The sequence below is a fragment of the Oenanthe melanoleuca genome, chromosome 2 (genome assembly GCF_029582105.1).
Source record: "Oenanthe melanoleuca isolate GR-GAL-2019-014 chromosome 2, OMel1.0, whole genome shotgun sequence".
NCBI classification, from domain to species: domain Eukaryota; kingdom Metazoa; phylum Chordata; class Aves; order Passeriformes; family Muscicapidae; genus Oenanthe; species Oenanthe melanoleuca.
Window position 1 is genome coordinate 139,918,151 of NC_079335.1, and position 19,922 is coordinate 139,938,072.

At 38.2% G+C, this 19,922-nt stretch overlaps 1 protein-coding gene across 1 annotated transcript in view; it reads left to right on the plus strand.

The window, feature by feature from the left end:
- The window catches only part of PTPRN2 (protein tyrosine phosphatase receptor type N2), a 627,414-nt gene that overhangs the window by 549,169 nt on the left and 58,323 nt on the right, over positions 1-19,922 (plus strand). Inside the window, exon 15 of the mRNA XM_056484320.1 lies at positions 16,556-16,703. Coding sequence (XP_056340295.1) covers positions 16,556-16,703 — 148 coding nt within the window. The remainder of the gene's footprint in view (positions 1-16,555; positions 16,704-19,922) is intronic.

The window sequence follows — 19,922 nt, forward strand, 5'->3', positions numbered from 1 at the left end:
TTTAGTAGAAAGATGAAAAAAACCTTTCTCTTCTTATTCTAGAGCACTAATTTTAAAAGTGTTACATTGGGAGAAATATGTGACACAAAACTAGGTTATGCAACTGTGTGCACTAAGTAAAAAGAAAGGATCATTTTCTTGGCTGAAACAAATCTTGGTGGCCCTCTGGACGTTTTTGTTTCACCCAGCTTTCTTGCATTTCTAGAGGACATCCAGGTAATGTCAAAGTAAGACAAGTATCAGCTGTAGCCAGTAGCAATCCAAATCCCCAGATGGGGATTCAGTGAAAAATATCTGAGTTTTGATAGTTTAGTTTGAAGACAAGGAATGTTACTGGATACTCAGCTGCTTCTGAGAGTCTCATGAACCATGTAGTCTCCTGGAGATGAACATTTATCTGGGAGATCTTGTCTTTTGGCTCCAAATACATCCTCAGTGATGAAGTGCTCTTGCTGTATTTTTCCTGTTGTGCACACTCACATCATGCATTAAATCCTTGATAACTCATTGTAGCAGATACAGCATTAATCATATTTTGGATCTAACACGTGGAAATGCCTGTGTAGAAGGTTTCTAGGAAGAGGGTGGTTCAGGAAGACTTCTCAAGCAGGAGACCCAAGATGATAATATATGTTACAGAGTATTTCTGAGCTGGTGGCAGAGTTCAGATATGAGAAGGTGGTGAGTTTTGAGAATTACTCACATGGGTTGCTAGACATGGTGCACTGCTAAGATCAAATGACATGTGGTAAATGGGACTACAGCTTCAGAGCTTCTCCAAATGTGTAAAACTTCAGGGTGAAACCAGGACTTGTTTCATGATACTTCCAAAGAGACAAAATATTGGCACTGTGTTTTTGCACTGCTGTGCCAGTTGCAGTTTAGGATGCCCAGGAGAACTCCCATCAGTGTTTTGGAGAGCTCTTTCTCTTTGTGTGGGCCACGACAGCAAAAGTTATTGAACATGGCCTGGTTATTTGTAATGAAGACAGTTCAGTCCCTCCACTGATTCAACAAAGTCTGGTTGTGCTCATCTTAAGGGCAAAATTAAAAAAACTTATACTTTGCTTTCTGCAGCTCCTCCTGGGATTAGACCATAATTTGGCAGCGTTTTCGGAGTAAGGTAACAGAGTTTGGGTGGTATTTGGAAAATTTGATGTGTAGGACACAAAATGCTCCTGTGATGATCAAATTTTGCATATGCACCCACGACGCAGCTGTGGAAACTTTTTTAAATAAGGAGATAAACATTAAAATAATCTGTGAAGTTTACTTGGAAGTGGATGACATAGTATTTGCTGTACAATAAAAGAGGACTGTTTTACTTTTTGGTCAAAACCAGGTAAAGTATTCCATCCTCAAATATTACATCCCTACCCCAGTGTGTCTTTATAAAGACATAATTTTACTGAGTTTGTCTCCTTTATGTAACTGTCCTTTTATTTCAGACCAGAGTAATATCTTACGTTTTTTCTAGTTGGCAGCTCTCCCTCAATGCTGTCATGTCTCCCTTATCCTCTTCTCCTAAACTTATGAGCTAATGCTGCTTTAGGTTGCCAAGCTGGCCAAGAAAACCCTATTCATAGCAAAGGAGAATTATGAGTTGCCTCTTGTTGCTGGCTGTATGTTGGACCTTTGCATTGGACTAAGAATAGAAGGGAGGGGTGATAAACTGCCCACAAGCATCACCTCCTCCAAACACAACCTGCCATTGCTCTAGGAATTATATTCTCTGGCCTTTTTCTTTCTGGAATGATTGTAAGGGCTGATGTCCAGGTCCTAAAATGTTTTTGTCCTCTGTCTGGTCATTTGTAAATCCATCAAGTTTTGTTGAAGATGGTTGGTTTCTGGATTTGACCCATCTTTAAAAAATATTTCTCTGACTATATATCACAACTATGTTATTTTTAAGATGATTTATGTGAAGGTTTGCCACCTTCTGACTGGGCTGTTTGTACCAACTGAAATATTCCCATGAACATCCAAAAACCCTACTGCACATAGCAGCTAAGCTCTAGTAGCTGTCAGACTGCAGTGAATTGAAGCTCGTTTCTGTACATCTTTTATTAAATATGTGCACATGCAGCACATTTCTTTAAAGAAAATAGAAGATGACAATGTCTCCTTTTTGGATGCATTATATTTATACTTCAGCACTGAAGAGAGTCTGGTAATTATAAAGCTGTTTAAGTGATTTTATTTTAAAATTATAAAGGTACTGAACTTGAGAAAACAAATGCAGTCAGTTATTTACTACTGACTACTTCTTTCATTCTTTCTGTATTTAATTTAAGTGGACTTTAGCTGGTTGCAAATAAAAATACTAAAGGACTAGCAATGCACACCATGATTTGTGTTCTTGCTGTCATGCAAATTCACAGAAAGAAGGAAACATATTAAAGAAATTTGATAAGACCAGGTGGTCTGAGTGAATAATTTCCCTTTCATTAACATATTCCCCTTATTAACTCTGTAATTAATTGTACATAGCTAAGGAAAGCTATGGAAATTGCATTTTGAGATGTATCAAAGCTGACTTTATGCTTCAGACTTCCATGCAATTTACTATTAATGAAGCAAGAGATGGAGGCCCCAAATCTATAATTATTACTTACTATTTGAATGACAAGCAAAGAATTTTATCAGCACAGTTTCAAATGAAAGGGGATTAGCAGCTAATGTTGAAATTGTTAATCTTTCTTATTAAAATAATTTTGACGAGAGTGTTTAGCCTGAAAGAGGTTTCTGGAACATCATTTACCATTAAAACAGCTATTTTCTGAGGCTCAGTATGAATTTGTCTAAGTTTGACAGCAGGGTGCAAATATTCTTTAAATGAATGAATATTTTATGGGAGCTAAGGCTGCTCATGTGTGAGCTGATGCCGAGCTGCTTGCTGTGTGCATATTCCTAGAATGTGTAGCAGGATGGTAGTTCAATATCCATCTCACCAAAGTGAAGATGTCTACTGAGATAACAAGGGGAAAAAAGCTACAGCAGGAAAATCTGAGAGCTGAAATTGCACCCACGGCTCTGTCTGCAGACGAGTGATTAGCGGGTGGGAGCCCAGTCAGAATCAGGCCCTAGATCTTGGTGGTATATTTATGACACAGTGTTACTTCATGTTTATTTAGGCCTTCTTATACCTTTAAATACTGGTATATTTTCAGGGTTTGTATAATTTTTTTTAGTATCATGTGCCTTGAGATGACTGTTCTGTGGTGGGTGCTTTATACCCACATGCATGCTGGTGTACAAATACCATGAACAGCAATGGTATCCACTATAGGTATAGATAAATATTTGGGAGCAGAGATACAATATAGACAACATTTCTGTGTTAATGGAAAACTGTTTGGCATTTAAAATTTTAAAACTTTTCCTTGCAATATTTGCAATTTTCGTCTCTTACAGCGATTATACAAATGAATTTGACAAGGCTATTTGTGCTCCTTGGGATGGGGAAATTGTAAATATATAGTGACATAAATGGTGAAAAGCACAGCAGTGATAATTCATAAAATTTAATTTGCAGTGGTCGCTGCCACATCAGTACTGGAGGAGATGTATGTTGAAGAACCCTTTTAATCTGCTTGTGTCACATTACAGAAAAAAGCTAATGGAAAAGATGTCACATGTCTTTGCCAGTGACAAATTTTACCAATAGAATAGATAGAGATCATTTAAATGCTTTAAGAAATTATTTGCATGAGTAGATGGACTATGTGTAGAAGTACCATCAACACAACAAACCCTCATGTGCCTGCTCTACCATGAGATTTACCTCTGCTTAGAGCATGTGGAACTTCACTGGGCTCTCCCCAAAAACTGCAGGTTACAGAATTAACCTTTTATCTGTAGTCCTACAATGTTCCTTGGAGCAGTCTTGCAGAAGGAGTGTGATTGCAGCAGGAAGTGTCCTAAAGTGCAATAGCAAAGGAGTTTTGGCTTAAATGTAGCAGTTTTTAAACAGCATGCAGTTACAATACCTTGAAAAACACTACTATCATAAAATCATGTTTTGTATGTATTATAATGATGTGCTAGCTCAAAGGCATCAAGGGTGCTTCTTAACCTGTCAGAATCATAACAAACCATGTAGATCATGACAGTAAGAGACAGTCACCATGCCAGTGTGGTGGGCTGGAATGGACTTAAAAGAGTGCATTTTTCAAGGATGAGGCTAATGCAGAATCCAAACCCAAAGCTTTTCTAAATGAAGGAGTATTTCTGATGCAGCTATTTATCTGCTGCTGGGGAAGGCTCCTGGAAGGGTTGGGTTTATTAACCACAGCAACCTAAGATCCCCAGGGCATGGCTGGCTCACAGCAGAGGGGTGTCCTGCTGCTTCTCGGGTCTGTGTGTGTGTAATACCTGCCTGAGAAAAGTGCTTTCTTCATTCTTCATTGCCTCCTTTCACCTTTTGGTGTCTTTGTTTGCATTGCACCATTTTGATTGAAAATATCATGGTAGTGTCTAATTGCTGTAGTAAATGTACTAATGGTGCCTACTAAACTATTTCATCTGGAAGTCCATAAATGGCTTTTGTGTCATTTGAAGTTCTCATGTAGTCATGAAAACTTGGTGCTATCTGAGGGTGTCTACCAGCCTTTGACTTACCATGTCTGTGTCCTCATCACTGAATTTTGAGAAACTTTGTCCTTCAGATAGGATTCTGGGAGCCTGATAAAATAAATTTTGATAAAAGCCACCAGGATCCTTTCAACTCACTCCAATAACCAAAATAATAATAAGCCAATGTTTATATACTACTTTTGATCAGTAGATTCAAAGCTGTTTTTAAAGGTCGATATCATTATCTTGTCTTTTTAGTCCAGCAAACTCAGGCACAGACAGGGAAGCATCTTGACCACGACAAACCTTAAGGCTGGAAACAGAGCCAGGAGTAGATCCCCATTCCCTGATGTCCCAGTGCTGTGCTCTCACAACTCATCATATTGACTTGAACAGAAAAAGGATTGTATCAAAGGATAATAGTTTTGCCCTTTTTTTCTCTCTCATTACTCTTTTTTAAGACATAAAAGTATAAAGGAATTCTGAACTTCAGTTTGTCAGATTTCACTCTATGAGTTTAGTTTTCACCTTGTTATTTAGAAGCAAAATATTCCATCCTGACTGAAAGATGTTAAATACATACTGAAAAATTTGGTGAAAACCAAACCAAGGATGTGCAGTCTATAGTAAATAACTGTGATGGAAAAGGATGCCTTCCACAGTTTTTGAGTCTCTTCTGAATTTATAACTGTTTTCTTCAAGAATATTTGCCCAATCTGCTAAATCCTTAGCAATCATGAGCATGCAACAAATTTTAGGTTCTTTTTCCTTCTGTTTAACAGTCAGTGTACTTTTGCTGTCTACTCAGAACTACTGCTGTCACTCCCTCAATGCATTCTCCTTGTTCAGCAGTTGAAGGGAAGGGTTCCAAGGAAAAGAAACAGCATGCAAGGAAATATTGGGAGTTATCAGCTATGACCAAAATTTGCTTCTTCCCCTAGCATTTAGCTGTGTTCTGGTTTTTGTTTTTCTGACTTTCTTCCTCAGCAGTATAGTGTCTTCTTTCATCATTTCACTTCTTTGTTGACCTCTACAGTCTGTTCTTGGCTTCTTCTTCTGTTCTCTTTCACATTGTTTTTTCCTTGTTCTTATTTTGCCCTCTGTCACTTCAAATATTTTCATCTGTGGATTAGACCAGTGTTCCTCAAACTTCTTTAAAGTGTTATCCTTTACTGGCTTCCATGGAAACCCAAGAGTCCCAGGAGTAGGCAGGGTGTCTTCAGCTTATGCACTTCTAAAGCTTTTCTACCATCACTGCACAATCCCTTTTGAATGCTTTCATGAGAAAAATATTTGAGAATCACTGAGCTAGGCAGCATCAGTTGAAAATCCCATGGTGCACAGATAAAAGGTTACCTGAAAAATGGGACACTTCCTCCAGATTTGGGAGCTGGGTAGATGCCAGCTGCATCTTTCTCATAGCCAGCATTGCTTATTCTCCTACTGCATGTTGTTTCAACATGGCTGTGAGTGTGACATGGAAGAGGTAGGGCAGAAGTCTCTTCTCCCACAGTCATCTGTTTTAAGTCCTGAAAGGGCTTCTGTGAAAAAAGTGTCTTCATTTCTTACTGTCATAAAATCATAAAATTGTTTAAGTTGGAGGAGACCTCTTATGTCAAGTCCAACTATTAAAAAAAAAATCAGTATTTCATTTAACCTACTTTCTGAGCTGTCTTTAATAGTCAAGCTCTTTGTTTTTGCTATTGCACTGAGTTTCCTGTACTTCCATGGAACTGGCAATTCACTAATTGTGTTGCTTCTCTGTGTGCAAACATGGAACTTCCTAGCTAGTGGACATGGTTCCAAAATGGTCCTGAGTGCAAGGATGTGATTGCTGAAGATGTTTGGGGAGGTTGAAGTGTCTGTTCTCTGTTGCAGGAGATTTCTAAGGAAAAGGCTGATTAGCCCAGATGTTCTTTCCCAGTTTTTTCTCCCAGGTCACTTGTGCTTATATGCATTGCCAGCCTCTGGGCTGTGGATTTAGCATGAATTGCAAGATTTCTTGGATTTGATATTGCATGTTCTCAATTTTCTACAACCTCTGTGTGTGTCTAGGTACAAACTCTATCAGTTCAATATCTTACCTTGCCTCCCACCAAAAAAAAAAAAAAAAAAAAAAAAACCAAACCCACACTGAAAAGCAGAGAGGTTTTCCTTTATGAGCTATTATTTTCTCCTGGAGAAGCACTTTCTGACTTTTATTCACAAGTTTCAGAGTAGCAGTTACTAAGTACTTACTTTGCTTTAGCAGGGGTATTATATCTGTAAAAGTAATATTTTCCCTTTTGGCCTCAAGATGGCCAGTGTCTAACATAGTGATATTTTTCCAGGCTATCTATAAATCACATCATGTTCTGTATCACTTGGAAATACTTGGTCGTGGTTGCCTGGGTTTTACTGGTCTCATTATCTCTGTAGAACTTGACCATGCTTGAAGAGAGGATTATTTTTAAACATGACGTTTTCAGAATTCTTTATTTATCCCTTGGTAATTTTTATATATATAGTAAAGGAAGATGACTATACAAGTGCTCTGGAAAGAAACACAGACTGTAATTCATTAAAATTTAAATTTGAAAATGCAGTATCCAACAGGGAACCCAAATTTAGATGCTTAATTGAGTTAGCAGGGCCATGAGAAGAAGCCAGGGAATTTGGTTTTGTGTTTTCAGCCAGGTAATTAGTGTGCAGTAATATATTTTTAAAGTTTTCATTTCAGACACACAACAGACGTATAAATGAATCACAAATATGTCTTGGATTGTAGTATGGTGTTAAAACATTAGTAAAAAAATGAAGTGAGAAGGGATCATCTGAAAAATTGATTTAATGTGTAAGAAGAAAATAGCAGTTTTCTGTGAGAATAGTGTTGGGTGTCAATATTTATCACAAAGAGTCAAAGGACCTGATTTTTTTGTTCCGTTTTCCAGCTAGTTTTTACATGCTTGTGCTTTTACATTTTAACAAAGCTACCAGAAATGCTTCCCAAAATGTCTCAGTTGATGAATTCAGCTGACACTCTCCTTGGCGCCAGTTCCTGTACTGCAGAGCTGTCTTTAATGGGCAGGATTGGGCTGAGTTTTTTCTTGTTTTGGATTTATTTTTGGTTTTAAGAAATGTCACAACATATCCCATGCTGTGAAATAGCAGTATTTGGCTAAGAGGCTTAGACCTTAATTTTTTGAAGCAATATTGTTCCTTTTTGTGAAGGCTATTTGTTATTTAAGATTTTTGTAGTGATGTCTACTCTAAGAAGTACAGAAATTTTTGAAACCACTTCTGGATAGTTCATCTTTTACATATATATTATTTACCTTGGCATGTCTTTGTATAAACAGAATACAGCATGTGCATAAATTTATCTTACTAGACACTTAAACCATGTATTTCTAAAATCTCCAACCCAAAATCTGTAATAATTCCATCACAGTCAGAAAATCTGGCATACTTGTAATTGCAAAAATCTTATCAGATATGGATTTATTAAGGTGTCCTGATTTTTAGCCATGTCTATAAACACGGTCATGGGGAAAAAAACAGTTGTCAGGAATATTCCTGCAAAAATTAGTGTTTTAGGAACATATTCTGTGACCCTGGGAAATTCATTTCAATGTTTCTGCCCTTTCATTTTCCTTCTGTGAGACAGCAGTGATACTTGTCTCCCCTGCAAAAGTAATGTGAGCATTTTCAGACAGTTGGACAAGGAGCTATAGAAATACAGGGATTGTAAGGGAGCAAATTATATTCCTTTTATGGCAATCATCTTCTCTTTTTTGTTGAGTTTTATTTAAAGTAAAGTAATTGCAGGGGTGAAACTTCATAGGCATAATTTAGATTTCAAGAAAGGGGGTAAAGAGGAGGAGATGAGGGTGGTTGTATTTTAAGACCTAGAAATCACCATTAAGTAGCTGATATTCCTTAAGAAGGGATTCCTTGTAGAGTGAATTTCTTTATCCTCTGCTATATTTAGAGAGCCAGGTAGAGTAAATATTTCATAATGAATCATTCCAATTTTTTAATGTTTAAGTTCTTAGCTGCACTTCTTTTAAAAAGTATGCCTGCCTCCGCCTTTCCAGTTGAAGCAATGCTTAACATCAGATGTATTTTCCAAGATTTCCTCCAGAGATGACAACCTGTGTCAGTCCACACCAGGTTGTGTCCATCCATTTGACTGGGATTTCACTGAACACCTTTGGCAGCTGGGAGCTGTAAGAAAAGGGATTAGCAAGTGTTTGTGTGGCCCACACTGATCCCAGCACCTGCTGATTGGATTGAAGTAATCCTTTTACAAGTTACAAAACTCTATTATCAGAGCATTAAGAGAGGGAGAGATGGTGATGTACACTGCATCAAGGGTGTATTAATTTAGGCAAACAGAACATAGGTTGTTATCAAATATACCCATCAAATCACAGCCTTTCTTGCCAAAGTTGCACACTGGTCCAGTCTGGAGGTAATACCTTACACTGCTTGTGCAGAGGTGATATTTCTCTGGCAAACCAGGGACAATAATTTAACATTATTTGAGATGGCATGCTGGAAGCACAACTGCTCTCTGTGTGCATGCTTAGGGGTCTACAATGAGCTTTACATCTGAAAATATGAAACTGAAACTATGGAATGTCATTTTTACTGTTGGCTGATATCACCTTGGAAGATAAATTATTTACAAATAATACAACCTATTTGAAGCAATCTAGGGACATTATTCTCAACCACACTGAATAGTTGCTTTGTCAGTGAATTGCCTCCCTCTGGCTTTTTTTTTTAAGTTTTCCTTCATCACCTACCATATTACATATGATATTAGTAGTGTTCCATGCCAAATTACAAATAGAGCTCCATAGTATTTTTCAGTACATAATTGAAAAGCTTCAAAACTATTTTTTTCACTGGTGTAATCATGTCCTGAGAAATATGAGAACTATTAGATCAAAACACATCATGATAGTAATGTGGCTGCAAATGGAGGAGGAAAAATAATTTCTCAGTGTCTTTTGCAGAGAGAAAATACAAATTCCCAAGTTTTTATTTCCCATATATTTTCATTTGTGGTTACTGTGAGCAGGAGATCTGGAATGGCACAGGATAAGTTAGAAAAAGAAAGGAGCCTTCAGCCTGAAATGACTGACTAATCAGGTGATGAAATCCTGGTTCTGGTAAAGCAGTGGATGCAGAACATTCCCTGGGATTGAAACATGTGAGACTTTATAGCCAGATGGTAATTTACTGAGATTTCTTCCAGATACAAGTGCTCTGAGATACTGACAATGAGCTGCCACACAGAATTTTTCATTTTATCTATCTATATAAGCCAAATATAACTACCCCAATAAAGTCACACTTCTTTGCAGTTAATATTGAAAACTTGATATTTAAGATTAAAGCTGGTGTTTCTGCCATTTATGGATTGATGCTTCAGAGATGGAGCTGGTCTTGGTACCAGTTACAGGCTCTGCATTATTGGGGGTTGGTTGGATTAGAGCACCAGAAACAGCTGTGGGAGTTCCATGGAACAACTAACTATTGGAAAAACTGGTTTTGTTAACATGCTAGTAGTTGATGGAAAGACTGAAATTGGTTGAGATAGTGCATCCTCTATTTATTTAAGGTCTGCTTTGCTAGAAAGAAAAGCAGGAAATCATGGGCATAGTTTGTCTTTGCTCCCATGTTTCAGCACCACTGAAAGTTTCTTCATGGATAGATGTGATGAGCTCCCAGCCTTTTGTCTGTGCAAGGACACCAGGGCAGCTCAGGGAGAAAAACTGATCTTCTGCAAGCCAGACCCCAAAGTAACTTCAGTGCTACTAAAAAACTGGGTTGGGAAGTGAGAAATGCTTAAAAAGTGTGGAAAAAACATTGTGGGGCTCTGCAGGATCTGAATATGGCTCAGAGTTGTAATAGTGACACTGATCTCAGGTGGCTTTATTTGATCAGCTCTGGATAAGTTTGGGTGCACCAAAATAGAATAAAGCAATGATTTTGTAAAAGAGAAGTGGGGAGCAGGAAAAGAGAAAAGAAATGAACCTTTCTATTGCTATTCCCTGAGTCTAAACTCCAGCCCTAGAAAATAATGGAGCACATACTAAAAAGGAGTTGCTGATTATCTAGAGAGAGATTTTTCAAGGATGTAAAAGGAAAATAAATACAAGGGTGTCATTTAAGAAGATGGGGAAGACTAAAGCTTTTCCTTTGTGTGTTTGTTAATCTCCTTCACTCTTTTCATTGGATAGCTGAACAATGAGTAAGACTATGCATAATTTTCTAAAGAGCAAATCTTGCCTGGACAAACCTGATTGCTTTTTTTAAGTAACACTACAAAACCCAGTAGATGAAGTGAAAACACCGGATGTAACACATACAGATTTTAATGAAGTCATGACACTGTCTCATGAATGGTTAATTGAAAAATTAATGCCAAATTCTTAGATGACAATTATGTGGATTGAAATGAGACAAAAGGTTGATATACAAAAAGTAATGATCGAAAGCTCTGTCTAGGAGTGTCTGGCACAGTACAGGAATTTTTCTTAGATCCAGTTATATTTAACTTTTTAAATAATGATGTGGAAATGAGTGGAGGTGACAATGACTTTCATCACAGTCTAAAGTTCTGCACAGATGTGATGACAGAGGAGTAATTCAAAAGTTTGGAAATGTTAAACCTGAAAACACATAAAACAAATAAATTATCTTTGAAGAAAAGAGTTGCAAGAAGACATATCTATAATTTGCATAGATCCATTAATTCACAATCTGTGAAGACACTGGAATATATACAAGCAGGAATTGTGGAGAACAGCAATATTCTGAGCAAGCAGACTAAAGCTGAAATAAATGGCTTAGTGAAAATGAGTATCAAATTAAGTTTGAAATAGAAAAGCAATATTATTGACATCCCTATGAAGAAAAACATCTCAAATGAGAACTACTGTTCCTTATTGAAAACATTTGTATATTTACAGGGTATACAATGTATAGTTCAGAACAGTTAAGAGTCCAAGTAGTAATGAACTGTGCTTTAGGCTTCTGCTGTGGATCCAGAGCAGCCAAATGTTAGAAAGATTCTAGTGAAGTACAAGAAATTACATTATTTGAAGACCTGGAAGGAAGTAATCAGATAGGTTGCTTGTGTCTGAATTCTATAGCACTGTGAGTAATATGAGTGGGAACAGAGAAATTTACTGTGAAGCCACTAATGATAAGGTATTAAGCCAGAGAATGGAAGGACAAAACCATATGTGGTGTTGAAAGCAAATTGGATTTATGCAGAAAAGTATTCCTCTTACATGTAGTCAATGCAATGTGTACTAGAGAACACAAAGAAATTCAGAGTAGCAAGAATTCTGGGGCATCCTGGGCCAGAACGATGCAACCCATGAGTTAGCAAGGAACAAAGGCAAAAACTCCCATTATTTAAATTAACTGGCAAGAATACAAAACAAATCTTTTCAAGTATAGTCTTTTACTGCACAATTTGCTATATAATAGCTAAGAGAAATTCTTTCCTCTACATGTTCCTTCCGAGGAACCCTGGGAAGCACAGCAGCATTGCCTGGCCCTCTGCATCTCTGGAAAAAGGAGCAGCAGTTTGAAAGCAGTGGCTGCCACACTGTTGGGTGAACAGTGTGGGTTTGAGTGACCACCATTCACAAGGATTAAGATAATTTCACATCCTCATCTTCAGCTGACATTTGAAATTCGATTAGACCTGTCAAGGTCTGTCAATTTGAGAGCTGCACATGTTTTCACTGGAAGATGCATCCTCAGCCATGAAAAGGGTTCCTACTCAACTACCCTATTGGAATTATGGTGTCAAAAATAATTGTGGCAGCTGAGCATCAGCTAATAAAATAGGCATTTTTAAAACAAATATATTGACAGATGCAAACCATACTATCTCTGAAGAAAGTAATGTGTCTCTTCACCCAAGGAACAAGTGATAGGAGGAGAGGAAATGGCCCAGGATGTGCAAGGGAGGTTGAGATTGAATATTAGGGAAACTTTCTTTCCCAAAAGGGCTGTCCAGCACTGGAACAGGCTGCCCAGGGCAGTGGTGGGGTCATCACCATCTCTGGAGGTATTTAAAAGACATGAAGATGTGGTACTGAGGAACATGGCTTAGTGGTGGATTTGGCACTGCTGGGTTACCACTTGGACTGGATGATCTGAGAGACTTTTCCAATCTAAATGATTCTGTTATTTTATGATTTAAAGATTGACCCATCAATTAGAATTTAATTGTTATATTTTAAACCTTATTTAGTCACAGAGCATGTGTTGGGCACCCCTCTTGATAAAAAAGTAAAGAAGAAAAGAAAACCAAAGCAGTATGACACCCTATCAAACATTAGCTGGGCATACAGGAAGCTCTAACAAAGCCATGTTCTACTAAAGCCAAGCCAAGCCACTGTGCTCTTTGTGCCTGTGTTCAGGCACATGAAATCTGTCTTAATATATGCCACTGAGTGTGGCATTCATTGTCTCTGGGACAGCTTTTCATCCTCAGGCTAAAAGCTCCCCTTTTGCCTTACAACCTGTGTGTCTCACACAGCAATAATAGATTTTATAATACATGCACTCACACTGTCCTTATCCCCACAGTATGTTTGGTAGCAAGAGTATCTCCTCTGTCTAAACAGGAGAAAGTATGGACTGGGCTACCAATTTTCCTCACAGGTGAGGCCCTGTGGAAGGAAAATTAAGGTTAATGGAATTTAAGGTGCATCAGAAGACCTGTGCAAGCAGATGGTGTTTGTTTAAATAATAGCATATACTTGGGATTACAGGACTGGCCTTGTTGTGCACATATTGGTGAAGCTAGACCTCTGCTTTTTCAGCAGGCTTGAGGAGCATTGCAATAACAGTGTGACAACCTCTATTTATTTTACCTGCAGCTCTGGGACAAGGACAATCATGTGCGTGTTTGACATGTTGGTAATGAATTTCTTTTGTAGCAGGCAAACACTGCAGAATGTCTCATCAAAAACATCCTAATTAAGGAGTGGATTTGAGTAGACATACAATCTCTAAAATATCAGAAGTTCCACTCAATTTAATGTACATCCAGCAGCTCCCAAGAGAGCGTTTCAAAATCACTAAGCTTCTGTTTAGCAAAGTGGGGATGAGCGTAGGGGCTCTGAAGGACTGTAAATGAAAGATTGCTTAACTCTGAGGGAATTGTCTGGCTCCTGAATATTTTAAAGCAAGCTTCTTTCTCAGTAGCTTTTAAAAATGTGTGTAAAGCAGATGTTCATATTGGGCAGAGCCTTCCATGGGTCCATTCAAATAGTCAAACACCTCTTCAAAGTCTGTCAGGAAGTGCTCTGTGAATCTGATCCATGTGATGCAGGAATTGAAACCACACAAAAAATGGTTGGTTAAAGTAAAGATTTTGGTGTGTTTTCATTTGAAAATTCATGTATCTTTACACTCGAGATTATATGAAAAATGAAGGTAAAAAGTAAAAACTTTTAGGGAGCATTGAGTTATTTAAAAGTTCATGTGCAATAGAAGCAGTCAATTTACCTTAATTGTAAACTTTGCCTTAACTGTGTCAGATTTGATGATTTTAAAAGGAAATTATATTTCTTTTCAAAATACAATCCTTGAAATCATCAAAGAGACAAACTGGAGTAAACAGAAAGCTCCTTTCTACATCCAGTCTTGCCTTAGGAATCAAATGTTCATGGCCCTTTTCCTGAAGATGTGGACCTACCAGTGTTTTGGAGAGATTCAGTGTTGGCAGATCTGTATATCTGCATAAAATGTCCCTGAAGTCTGTGGGACACTGGTGATGGGCATGTCAAAATGAATCAGATTCTAAAATTGTGGTTTAAAATGGGAAGATGCTACAGGCTGGTCCTTGACTGCCTGATCTCTGCTGCATGCTAAACAGCTGCTCTGAAGCCAGCAGTCTTGGCTCTGTGGTATTGTAAGATTTTGCTATTTTTTCCCTTTGCCTCATAAAAATTCTTATATACCAGCAAGTCTCTGCTCCAGAGGGATTATATTTTTTTTCCCTGTGATTCCAGTATACATATCCAGGCACAGATTTGCTAAGGAAAAAGAACAGGATCTTTAGCCTCCCTCCTTTCCCCAGCAGCAACAGCCTTTTGACAAGGACAAACTAACTATTAGAGAATGGTTTCCTCCTTTTAACTTGCAAGTTAATGCTGGTACAGGTTCCCTGACCCACACCCTGACACCCAGCAGGGCCATGCTGCTCTCCCAGTTCCACGTCTGCCAGGTCACAGCTCTGTCCACTTTCTCCTTCATTATAGAAAAGAAGCAATCACACAGTAGGTGTTTTGATTGCATCTAGGCCACCACTATTTTTTACCTCCTTTAGAAACCTCTCTTCTAATACAATATCTTTCTGTGTCCTTAAAGACATCCCTTCTGGAAGCGTTGAATTGGTTTTTCAGCACCTGGTTTGATTTACAGACACGTGTGCCCAAAAACCCCTGCACCAAACAAAGCTGTGTGTCAGGGGCTCTTTTGTCATCAAAAAACTGTTCAAGGTGCAAGAGGGAGGTGAATCCTGCCCTGCCAGCCAGGTGGGGAACACAGTGGCACAGCAGATTTGTAGAGCTCCTGTTTGGCAAAGGAAAAGCTGCAAGCTTTTTACACCTTCTGTTAAACCTGTTGAGAGGGCATGAGAGCCTTTCTTCTTTAAGGCACGTTTGGGAAGAACAATTCCACATCACAGAGATTGTCTATGGAAAAGGTTTTCTAAGCAATTAAAGTGCTTTTTATCCTTTACAGTGAATCCTTTCTGGGAGCTTTTTCTTGACAAGGTTTGCTACAGATTGGGCTATATTAGTGAAATTTCCAGCAATAACCACTGTCACTGATGTTTGGGCCAGAAGCTCTGCTGTTGACTCCAGCCCTGAGCCTGTCTCCTAAATAGTCTGTCCTTTTAAAATCTCTTTAGGAATGTTAATTTCAACCTACCTAGTAAAGGCAGTATGGAGTTTAATATACAAATATGAACAGGGTATAATGTGAGATGGTTCTCTTGCTTGTTGTAGGAGAAGATGGCAGGGTCTGCAAGGTAATGAGCCTGTATTAGTAGGCTTAAAGTAGCAGGTGATCACTTTCTTAATTTTCATGTTAAAGGGAGGGGAACATTTCTGGGTTAACCCACCCTTCTTCCTTTATGTTGTCCTCCCCTCACATACTTGGATTATTTTCAGATCCATGGGATGAAGGAAAAGGGTTTTTGATTCACTTTTCTCAAATCTTTGGAACTGAATTCCTATCCACTGCTGGATGGGAGCTCTAGCCTTGGGAGATCTGCAAAAGCTTGAGACCAGCACCAATATACTTTGATGGCCCATCATTCCTGCCACAGAGAGTTTTCTTTGGTGATGCTTTTCCCAATACCATTAACTGACTGCAATGTACAATCTTTAACAATATATATTAATATTAATTAACAACACCTTCTCAGTTCAAGTCTCTGTGCTAGTTCATCTACAAGATGAGTCTCTGATGACCCAGTGCTTAAGCCACAACAGTTCAACCTAGCAATTTTTAAATTCTTTTCTACATTTCTATCACTGTTGTGATAGAACATATGTGCTTGAACTTTAGTTGTTAAATTCTTTGTTTTGGCATAAGTTGTTGTTTGTAGTAATTTTTGTCAATGGAACTTTCTTTCTTTTCCATTGCCTGATGAAGGAGACATTTGGGCTTATGTTTTCTAGGTACTGAAGAAGAAATAATTTCTTCCTAAAGCTCAGTGACTGGATGTTTCAAGAATTTCCTCTCTATTAGCAGTGGTACATTTTATCATTCTCATTTTTTATAGCACAAATAAGCTTGAAGTTAACTCTCTTAAGTAAAGAAATGGACCTTAAAACCGACCCACGTTTTTCCCCAAAGCTCCGGATTCCCATGCTTTGAGAAACATCCTTTTAGCTAAACTTTCAGCCTAGCTAATTCAGTGCTTAATGCAGTATTCTTTTCGTTCCAGTCCTACATGGAAGATCACCTGAAAAACAAGAATCGTCTGGAGAAGGAGTGGGAAGCTCTGTGTGCTTACCAGGCTGAGCCCAACGAGAGCAGCGTGGCGCAGCAGGAGGAGAACGCCGCCAAGAACCGCTCGCAGGCTGTGGTGCCGTGTATGTGCTCCTCCCTTTGGCTCAGGGCATTCTAGGCTCTTGATGCCTTCCCCAGTGTCCTTTCCACAGTGCTGTGAAAGCTGCAGAAGGCAGGCAAACATTGTGGAGTGGTTTCTGTGTGTACAGGAAAGCTGTGGCTACAGCTGTGGGCTGGGTACATGTCCTGTTGTCGTATCAGAGCCTGTTTGCCTCCCTGTAAGTCACTTATATGTTAAAACAATGCACAACTGTGCCACATAACATTGCTGCTGCAGCTGTGCTGTCTCACAAAATTCCATAGACAGAGTGGTTTTCAGTGCTGGAATGTACTGTCTGTACAAGAGTGGCATCTGTAGCTATTCAATAGAAGCCTGTTCTTCTTCTGAGCAAGATGAGTTGGTCTCTTGTCCATCCAGCAGTAAAACCAGCAGTCTATAGGCAGAGCTAGATGATCTGTTTATCAGATACTCAGCTGTACTGAAGCCTTTAGGCTTCAGTGGATAACTTTGCAAACTGGCTTCTCTCTGCAAGGCTGTCTAAACACACAAAAATAAAAATAATGATAAAAAAAAAAGAACTAATGTTTATATTCCTAGAATCTGCTCTTCCCTGTAAGCAGCCGCCTTTTGAGCTTGAAATAAAAGTAACATATTTTTCCTATGCAAACATATATTTATCTTGTAGATTACATTGGTAGTGTATGGATACATATTTCATTAAGCAACCAATGAAACAAAAATGAAACTGAGAATATATGCACAGTCCACAGCAACCAAACTGCTCTCAATCAGTGTGCCCACAATCCAGCTGGATATCTTGGCAAACATATATAGCTGGTTTAATTTTTAAAGTGCCCTGAAAACATTAATTTTCCCTAAGACAGTCTTGGGTAAGTAGTATTCATCCTTTAGAAAATGGGGAAATGACAGGTAAATGTCATAGCCATATTTAGAGTGAAGATTCTTTGGAAGGACATGATAATTTAACTTAGTCCATCAGTCCCTGCCTATTTGCTTCAGCAGGGTTTGTCTCTTTTGTTTATGTAGTGGCTCTTTCTGCAATACTTTTCTACTCAGGAGAGGATTACAGCAACTTGGCAGTATTCATTCTCCTAAGTAAATATGGTGCTGGTCAGAAGCCTTTTGAGGCAACAGCAGCAGTTTATTGACTTCCATGTGTTTTCAGATCAGGCCTTTTGAGAAGTTCTAAAGAAGTCACCATGAAAGCCTTCTGTGCCCTTTTACTTCTTGAAAAAAACAGCACTCAACTGACATGATAGCCAGTGAAAATTTTCCATGAAAATTATGTATTGATCCAAGTTAATCTTCCTCCCTTAAGTGTTCCATCAATATGGAACCAGTCAGACCATCTTAAGATATTTCAAGTTCCTGCTCATAAACTTAAGCTAGACTGGTTTTGGTTGCTGGCGCAAAGACAGCAGGGGAGCTACAGAGGTTGCCAGAATTTGGTGCTGATTATTTGACTGATGTTGAAACTGTGTCTTCATGATAGGATGAGCTACAAGACAGAAACCTTCAGACTAGAATTTTCTACCTCCAAATCCAGAAGTATCATGGCTGGGACAGTGCTATAGAGCAGAGATTTTTAGCTTGGGTGTCACAGAATCATTTGGGTTGGGAAAGACCACTAAGATCATCATGTTCAGTCATTAACCCAGCACTGCCAAGTCACTACTGAACTACATCTCTGAATACCACATGTACGTGTCTTAAATGTACTCAGGGATGGTGACAGGCAGTTTGTCTTTTCTCCTCACATTGCACTGTGTGGGTGTATCAGCCACTGACCAGCCTTTGTTTCTCTGCCATTACTTCTTCCATGGTATGTTGTTATTCCTGGTTTTCCCATATCTGGTTCTAGACTGAATCAGTGCTGCCTGAAGGTGATTTGGTGAAGTAAAGGTATTGGACATGGATAAAGTGACTGCAATTTATCTGAAGTTTTAACTGAAAGTATTTTAGTACAATTAAAAGGGTAAAATGATACATTTGCTTTGCTTCTTCAGTGTGGAAACTTCTGTTACAAATATTAGTGCACTGGGAATTTTCCTTTTTGACTGAATTGCATATAATTACCTGTCTTCACTTTCTGAAGTTGCTGTGCACTGGTAAACAGTTGTCATGTTATATATGTTTAAACTACTTACTACTTTGTTGATGGGTGGAAATTATGGCATAGAGTTTAAACAATATGAAATTTTGATAAGGAGGTGGTTATTTTAGACTCTAAGATTAGACTGAGATGAGAAGGCCCAGTTTGCCCACTTTTTTTTAACTGCTTAACTGTTTTTTAGACATTAAAACTATAGCAAAGCCACAGATTTGCTTTATAATGTATGAAGAAGCAAATGTGATATGCTTTTGATATTTTGATATTTATATTTGATATAACAGAGTTGTTATACTACATTCAGTGTATTCTCACAGAGTAATGCCTTGTTAGTGTTTCCTTACCCCTTTCATATTCATAATCACCCTGACAAGGTAGAGCAAGATTGCCAATTCACGTAGATTTCCTCTTAGAAAGGGTTCAAAGAAGCTTTAATATCATGTTGTATTTGCTTTGTGTTTTTCTTTCTGAACCAGTCTTGAAGTAATACGGTATTATTTTTACTGAATATATAACTGATCTAATTATTATCACAATTTAATCATAGCTTACTCTTTTACCTAACTTTTCTATTTTCTATTCTATACAAACAGCTTTTAAAATACTTGATAGCAGAACATCTTGACACTGCACTTAACTAATTACTAGTTTAAAAAATACTAACAATTCAAGTTACCTAGATCTTCTAGATTAACAAAACTGTATCCTTTTATCCAATCAAGAAGCAGATTGCTTTAATTTAGGGCACATGGTGTTTATATTTAGTGCTGTAATTTAGTGATGCCTATTTTGTTTATGAATCCATGAGCAGCTCAAGAAAATCTTTCCATATTTTTTTCTCTTTTTGCATCTCTGAAAAATAAACCCATCTCAATAGAGTCAATACTGTATGCTTTTATTTATGCGCACTAAGAATATATGCAGGTATTATAAACATTTGGCAAACAACTCTTTGCACTTGGACATCTATCAAAAACTGTCCACCATAGCCATGTCCATGGGTCATGGTATATATTTAAGCAACCTGCTTATCTCTGTGCTTTGCCTTTCCTCTAAAGGAAAGCAAAGGATTTAGGGGCAGAACGTGCACCCAGATCTGAGGCTTGTTTG